At 46.7% G+C, this 8,479-nt stretch overlaps 1 protein-coding gene across 1 annotated transcript; it reads right to left on the bottom strand.

Moving 5' to 3' along the window:
* Positions 1–7,747: 7,747 nt before the first annotated feature.
* Positions 7,748–8,248, bottom strand: LOC141641371 (uncharacterized). Its single transcript, XM_074450035.1, has one exon. It carries the CDS (start codon positions 8,246–8,248, stop codon positions 7,748–7,750), a length of 501 nt encoding a protein of 166 aa, XP_074306136.1.
* Positions 8,249–8,479: the final 231 nt, after the last annotated feature.

The raw sequence follows: 8,479 nt of genomic DNA, 5'->3' as shown, positions 1-8,479 counted from the left end.
GCTTCTCTGCGCAGGCTCGCGATCAGGGCGCCACCGTCAATTCTTCATCCCAGAAGGTTTCCTTCTCCCAGCCGCAGGCTGGTGGCCAAAGTACCACCGCCGTTCCTCCCCCCCAGAAGGCTTCCGTCTCCCGAGCTTATAGAGGAAGGCACAAAGCGATTAGGGAGGCGGCGAGGTGGAACGTGGCTACGGGGCTCGTCTCAAGGAGCAGGAGAGGGTCATTGCTCGAGCTGTTTCCGAGTGTAATGCCACTAAGGTGTGGTGGTGTGGCTGCGTCGGCGGCGAGTCTCCATAATGAGCGAAGCTCGGGGAGATGCGAGAAGGCGCTCTTGGCCGAGCGAAAGCTCCGGGAGGACGCCGAAAAGGAGGTCCTTCGAGAGAGCTAAGGCCGAGGCCGCGGCGACCGAAGGCCGCGAAGCTCGCTGGGGAATGTAGCCTTGCTCGAAGCGTCCGACCTCTGTCTCCAGCAGAGGGATCAAGACAGGGCATGTTTAAGGCCCAGCCGAGCCGATTCGTGGCAAAGAGGCCATCATCAAGCAAAAGGAGGCGGACGTCGATATGCTCCAAACCGTCATGCTCCTCAAACTGTGCGCCGAGTTCCGGGACTTGGCCGAGGATGCTGCCAGGGAAGTTATCGGGGAGCTTTTCCCTCTTGATGGCTCCTTCCCGTGGGACAGGTTCGACGTGCTGCTTGATGACAGAGTCGGGGCTAAGGAGAAAGCCGCGGTGGAGGCGGCCAAAGAGGCGGCGAAGGCGAAGATGGAGGGGGAGGCGGCCGCGGAGAAAGCGGCTCTTCCGAGAGGGCCGAGTGGCTAAGGAAGAGGCCGAAAGGATGAGGGCATTTGAGGATGCCGAGGCCAAGGCCGAGGCGCTAGAGAAGTCTTTGGGTTGCCCCTCTTGGGGAAGATGCGCCGATATCGATGGCGCAAGCAGCGAGCCTAAGAGAGCAAGTTTACAACAGATCTGTTTGACTCCTCACTAACATGTCCGCTTGATGAGAACAAGTTTCTGGTGATCGATTTCACTGTTCGCGGGCCAATTACTCAGCTCTTCCTTCCCGCTATTTCTTGGTATAACTGTAGCTTTTGCTTTTTGTACATCTTTTTTCTTAGTAGGTTGTGTCTCGGATTATCCCCGCGGGGACGGCCGTCGTCTGTATTCTTCTCACTTGTAAATCTTGTAACTTATCTTCTAATAACAATTCGTTTCTTTCGCCTGCGGCCTGGCCGTGGTCTTTATCTCATCTCTATCAGAGTTGTCTTCCTGTATTCTTAATTGAGCGCCCTTCTTGTTTTCGCCTCGGCTTGGCCGGGGCCGTTTTTGAGTGCGTATCTGTTGTGTTTCAACGCTTCCAAGACACTTTGAATGTTTTTGCGAGTGTAATGTGCGGTGGCTCTTGTTGGATTGACCAGGGAAGCGGCGTTGGTTCTTAATAGCGTGTTACGTGGCGTCTACCGCTTGGAGTGGCTGCGACGCGCGTCTACCTCTTGGGGTGGCTGCCGTGGCGTCTACTACTTGGGGTGACTGCGACGGGCTGTATTTCTTCTTCAACGATCGCCGCTCTTGTCGGTATGACAGTGTGAGCCGGCGTACATTTCTTGATAGCGTGTTACGTGGCGTCTACCACTTGGAGTGACTGCGACGGAGTCTACCTCTTGGGGTGACTGCTGTGGCGTCTACTACTTGGGGTGGCTGACGGCGATTGTATTTCTTCGCAACGCTGCCGCTCTTGTCGGTATGACAGTGTGAGCGGCGTGTTTCTTGATAGCGTGTTACGTGGCGTCTACCACTTGGAGTGATCTGCGACGGAGTCTACCTCTTGGGGTGACTGCAGTGGCGTCTACTACTTGGGGTGACTGCGACGGCGCTGTATTTTTCTTCGCAACGATGCCGCTCTTGTCGGTATGACGGTGTGAGCGGCGTCATTTCTTGATAGCGTGTTACGTGGCGTCTACCACTTGGAGTGAGCTGCGACGGAGTCTACCTCTTGGGGTGGCTAGCCGTGGCGTCTACTACTTGGGGTGACTGCGACGGCATTGTATTTCTTCGCAACGATGCCGCTCTTGTCGGTATGACGAGTGTGAGCGGCGTCATTTCTTGATAGATAAGCGATGGGAAAATTTCGCTTTGATCGAAGGCTTGATGGTTTCTCATTAGGTGAAAACATGCGTTGGGGTGTCCACAGATATTTTGGACACCTCCGCGGCTACATAAATTCTTACGAGATTACCGATGCCCCATCGGCTCATTACTGAGCACACTTCTTCACTCACTCGGCCCCTAGTTGTATCCATTTGGTCGCCCTCGCTGCAAGGACGGACTCTTCCCTTTTTCGGACTTTCTCGCCTCTTTGAGGGACTGCATGTTGCATCCTCGGGCAGCTATCTGGACGTTGATCACCTCATCCTTCTCGTCTTTGGAGACGAGCTTATGCGCTTCCCCCCGGTCCGAGACGTACATCAGTGTTAGGGCCCGGATGGACATCACTGCGTCGGCCTCGCTTAGGGTGACCCGGCCTATGAGGACGTTGTATGCGGACGAGCCGTCGATGACCACAAACTCGGCTAGGGACGTTCTTGGCCGACGTCTTTTCGCCGAATCTCACCGGGAGCCTAATTGACCCCCGTGGTACCAGGCCGGCCCCGAGAAAAGTCGTATAGCGGGTTGGTGCGGGGCTTAAGTCTTTGATCTTGGGCCGAGGCCGAGGAAGCATTCTCTAAACATGATGTTCGTGTATGCGCTGTGTCAATCGGCACCTCTTGACCAGGTGGTTGGATATGTCTAAATTGACTACGAGCGGGTCATTTGTGAGGGGCGATGACCCCTTCGTAGTCCTTTCTTCCAATAGTCATGTCGGGGATGCTTGCAGAGGGGATCCCTGAGTTGGGCACAAAGTTGATGGCCTGATATAGCTCGTTTAGGTGTCGTTTGTGCCCATAAGCGGACCCTCCGTTCTCGTTGCCCCCGATGACAACGTGAATCACTCCTATCCGTTCGAAAACGGACTTTTTATCTGAACTGCCGGCGTCAGTCTTTTGGCCTTTTGCGACGTACTTGCCGAGGCTTCCCTTCCGGACCAGTTCCTCAATGGCATTCTTCAGATGGCGGCAGTCGTTGGTTAGATGGCCGGTGTGGCCGTGGTACTCACAGTACTGGCTCGTGTCACCGTCACTTTTTGGCTTGGGGGGTCTCTCCCACTTCTGGCCCTCGTTTTTGCTCGGGCGAAGACCCTCGGCCGATACGACGAGGGGGTTTTTCACTATACCGCCCGGTGGTACGTTCCCGAATTCCACCCGGCGCCCACCGAGTCTTGCCTCCGGTCGGATCTGTCCGACCGTGATCTATTATTCTCACGGCGTTTTCCATCGGACCGCGAACCGTTGTTGTCGCGGCGTTCTTCGTCCTGGCTGTCCTGCCGGTGACTCCTCTTTTCTGAGTGCTCGGCTTCGCTGGGATCTACCCAGGTCTTGTGATAGTCTTCTACCTTGATGGCCTGGTCGGCCAGCTTCCCGGCGGCGTCCCGGCCCTAGGCCTCCGCTCTTGATGAGCTCGTTTTTAAGGCTCCCCTCGGGAGGCCCTTCATCGCGCGAAGGCCGCCGGCTCGGGATTAATTTCTCGAATCGCTTGACCTTTCCATCAAACCTCTTCACGTAGCCGGAGAGACTCGCCCCCCCCGTCGATAGTTAGGAGGTCGGAGGTCTCTACGGCCCTTCTCTTATTGCGCAGAGTCTTGGGTTAGGAAAGCGCCCTTCGGTCGGCGTAGTAGTACACCGAGCCATCGGGAAGCCCCTTACCCGGCTCCGAGCCATCCCATGCGAGTTGTTGGGAAAATTCGGCACTGGACCTCGTCGGGCTGCTCCCATACCGACATGTAAGACTCGAAAGCCTCGGCGTGGTCGGGTGGATCGCTATCCCCCTTGTATGATAGGGGTGGCGGTTTTAGCTTGTTTGGCACCGGGACTTCTAGGACGTAGGCGTTGAGGGGTTGCCTGACCACGTGTTGAATGACACGTGGCGATCGGCTCCTCGCATCCCTATCCTGGCTTCTCCCCTCGTAGCGGGAGGGGCTCCTTCTTCGACTATGACTCCTTCTCCAACTCTGCTGAGTCGGACTCCTCTGGCTCCTTTGGGGTATGCCTCGTTCGTGTGGCGGGGACGCTGTCCCTCCGCGAGTGCGGGAAGGACTTAGGTCTACCGCGCCCACTTTGGGCTCCCCCGGCGTCTTGACTGGGTCAACTTCTCCTAGTGCTCCGTTCAGATTTCTCGGAGTCACGTTTTGGGCCCTGTTGTCTGGGACGGTTTCCGCCGCTCTTGTCGGTGTGACAAAGTGTGAGCGGGCGTGTTCTTGATTAGGTCCAGGAGCATTTTTAGCTTTTCTACGTCAACCACATGCCCCATGATGGTGACCTGGTTGGTTGGCACCGGCGCGTCGGGTATTATTGGCATCCCGAACTCCGGTTGGATTACTCGGTAGGTGGAGGGCCGCATGACTCCGGAGTTGTTGAAAGCGTCATCTTGGTAGAACGCGGTTTCGTCGGTCACCATGCGTCTTCTTTGTTTCGACATTTTCTCGGCTTTTTGGGTGGGTTTCTATTTTGAGTTTTGTTTTTGTTTGGGAATGAATGTGACTAGCTTCTAGTGTCTTCCCCACAGACGGCGCCAATTGTTCCGGGTGTAATTCCAGAGCAGTGATTAGTTACCACCCGTGGCTTGTAGAATAATGTCTTGAGCTGAATCCTTCTTGCTCCTATCGTCCCACTCGGCCTCTCCTGCAACAATGAACGAACTGAGGGCTTGGCTGTGTGCCAAGCGTACTCACTCCGACGCTCAAGTCAGTAAACTTAAAGGGTTAAGCTGTGTTACTTGGCTAGATGCGTATTGTAGAGAGATAAGGGAGATATTACCAGATGAATAGTGTGTTTAGGTTATAATTGTGAGATCCTCTCCTCAATGAAGGTTGAGGAGTATTTATAGACTTTCACCTTTTGTCACGTAGTGGCCAAGTGGCCAAGTGGCTAGCAGGTGGAAAGACTGATCTACCCCTCGGCCGAGGGACCTATGGCAGGCCGGCGGGCCCTGTTGACTCACCGCCGAGGGGTCTTGGATATGAGTACGCGGATATGTGTCCCGGCTGGCAGGTTGTCACGCCGAGACCCAGGTGGCAGGCCGATGGGATGCATCGGCTAGGCTATCTAAGTCGTTGACTTGCTGTGGATATCTTTGACCTTGCTCAGTGTGTTGACTTGGTCAGCGGTGCAGAATATGCCCCATCAAGGGTAAAACATTATAGTTTCCAAACAATAAACCTGATTATAAGTTAAATGAAATATAGGTGCCTTATTTCTACTTCTATCAATTTAAAGTACGTGCTCACGGCCCATGATATATAATTAAGGAGAAAGAATGTACATGTTTGTAAATCTTACGTTCTTTTCATATTATCGATATATTTATACAAACTATTTCGCAAAGTTCATGTTATAACGTTCTCTTATATAATTATATACTCCTTCCTATTCTACATAAATGTTCACTTTCCATAATCGTGTATTCACAATAATGTCCCACTTTCCCTTTTTAGTAAAATTTTATACTTATTTTAATCACTCAACCCACAACAATACTTATTTTAATCACCTAACCCACAATAATTCCCTTATTTAATATCATTCCTTAATTCTTGTGCCAACTTCCAATAGTGACAATTATCGAGAATAGGAGGGAGTATATAATAACGTAATATACGTGGAAATACCGAGCAGAATAATATGGCATACGGAGTATTCTTAGCACAAATAACTTTTTGAGCGATATTAGTGATCGGTGTATGTAGCGATATTGGTGGTCGATGATTTATTAGCTACTTATATTTAATTAAAATTAGAATATTGAATAATATTGTTTCTTTATCTAAATTAAAAGAAATAAGAAATGAAAATAAATGAAAATTCCATAATTGTGAGACCTTACAAAGCACTTGATTTTTAAATCTCAATAATTAATAATTAATGATCTTAGGTGGGTTGAGGTGATAGAGTCCGAGTAAAGTTATAAGCTAAGCCTAAGAGTAGTACTGTAGTAGTTGCCATCTCCGAGTGTTTGTATGACATTTGATATGCTAATATGCACCATTAAATGTCAAAGCTAAAAATTTCTACCTAAGCTAATTGTGTATCCTATCTTACTAATAATTAACAATAATCACGTATAGAAAAAAAAAACGTACGTGTGATATTCAACATTAGAATTTGGGTTTGCATGAAACTCGGGTCGCTTTATCAAAAGGCATTGTTGAAAACTAAGATTAGAGCAGTGGGATAAGTGTGTAGCTAGATAACTAAATTTCTAAAGTTGGTGCACGGATATAAAATTCTATTTATTGATTTGACTTTAATTACTCATCAATGACTAATGACTTACCATTAGCAATACACACAAACTGGAATGTACATGTTTGTAAATCTTACGTTCTTATATATTTATACAAACTATTTCGCAAAGTTCACGTTATACCGTTGTCTTATATAATTATATATATACTCCTTCCTATTTTATATCAATGTCCCACTTTCTTATTCACAATAATGTCCCACTTTCCTTTTAGTAAAGTTTTATACTTAAACTTGGACAATGAGATGATAAAGCTGAGAACATCTTGCTCAGAATAAGTTTATAAAACTTGGTTGAAAAACTATATATGGCAAGCTAAATCAGTTAATAATCTTACACCATGAATTCGACAATGACTGCGAAATGATATTTTGAAGTTTACATTACCGATCTCAATCCTCTTGGCCGGCTGTCGAAACTCCGAAATTTGAGAACGTATCATAGCCTTCATAGTATATGTTCCCTGAAAAAACAATGAATGAAGATTAATTAGTAAACATAGACTTAATAAGCAAAATAAAATCGATAAACGTGAAACAAATTTTTTTGAGGTAGGATTGTGATTTGTGAGGAGTAGTCTCTATATATATGAGTATAGAGTTTGAATTTGGATAGATCACCTCACAAACATCAAACGCAATAAACTAATTGCCCTTAGGTATGACTCTTCATACGTAACAGTCTTGCATACATATTTGAGGTGTACTCAAATCAAAAGGCTTTTATTTAAAATTACTTTTTAATTAATGTTTTATGATTAGTACGTTTTAGTATTTTACTAAAGGTCAATTTGTGTATTGTGCATATTAATGATAAGATTTGATAGGTGATAATATTTTATGGCTGGGTTGTTCGAAAATCTTGGATTCTCTGTAATCGCTCGAAAAAAGCTTCCTTTATTAATATAGATAGATAGATATATATATTGATTTATATCCAGCAATCCAAATTTATGATGTTTGGAAGAATTCAACCCGAATTTCCACAAGAATAAGGTTTGTTTTTCTCTATTTTATAAAGATGTTTTGTTCTTAAAATCAATTTAGCTATTGTGATTCTTGCTAATTTGACCACTATTATGTGTTTTTATATTTATGATTTGATGTTTAGCATGTTTAATGGAAATCTAGTGAAATTTGTTGCGAAAAGTGGTGATGATGATCGAGCGCGATGAGAAAAGATGGTCAATTTTCTATTTACGAATTGTTTTTTTTTATTAAGACAGGGTAAAATCCGGCGACCTACAGCGAGTAGAGTCACAAAAAAAAGTTCACAAGAAATCGAAAAAACAAGACAACTACAACAATGAATCCTTTCCAAAAAAACAAAAAAAAAACAGAAGCCTTGCATATTGGGTTCAAGCCCCAACCCTCGGAGCCCTTCTTTCCATAATCCTTTGTTCCTTCCATGACCGCAACGATTTCCAATTGTTCAACCATTCCTCCAACGTATAAGGTATATTTTCCTTCCATGCTTTGCACCATACACCAACCCTTAAAAGCAATTTATCCATCATGGAGGGCCAGCAAGGCGTCTTGTTCTCAAAAATAGCTACATTTCTCACCTCCCATATAATCGTCACTATTGCAATGAAAAATGCTTCCCAAAGTCGTTTCTCAAATCCAACAAAATGAGAGTTATTCCATACAAGAAAAGCATCATCAATCTCCAAGGGACAAACCCAAGTCACCCCCCACACATCACAAGTATCAGACCATAGTTGCCACGAGAATTTACAATGCAAAAATAGGTGGCAGACGGTCTCCAAGCACTCACCACAAAAAATACATTTACTGTCATCCCAATCCATTACTTTCCACTTGAGTATCCTATCTCTTGTGTTTACCCTTTTCCACATTATTGCCCATAAAAGTATTTCATACCTTGGTGGTGCGAGTCCCTTCCAAACTTGGTTGAACTAAATCCTTTGATCCGGTGCGCTATACTTCAATTTGTAGTAGGCATCGACGAAAGACTTAGCTGTGTAGTAACCTGACTTTTCAAATCACCAGAATTGTCTATCGTCTTTATCTCTTACAGGTTTGAAGCCGTCAATAATTAAAGTCAGTTGGTCAACCAGTAGCAATTC

Source organism: Silene latifolia, chromosome 2, assembly GCF_048544455.1.
Source record: "Silene latifolia isolate original U9 population chromosome 2, ASM4854445v1, whole genome shotgun sequence".
NCBI classification, from domain to species: Eukaryota; Viridiplantae; Streptophyta; class Magnoliopsida; order Caryophyllales; family Caryophyllaceae; genus Silene; species Silene latifolia.
Note: the sequence above shows the minus strand (reverse complement) of the source record. Positions and strands in the feature narration are given on the sequence as shown.

Coding starts and splice junctions, on each gene's coding strand:
- LOC141641371 (XM_074450035.1), bottom strand. CDS start 8,248: ATGTGGAAAAGGGTAAACACAAGAGATAGGATACTCAAGTGGAAAGTA.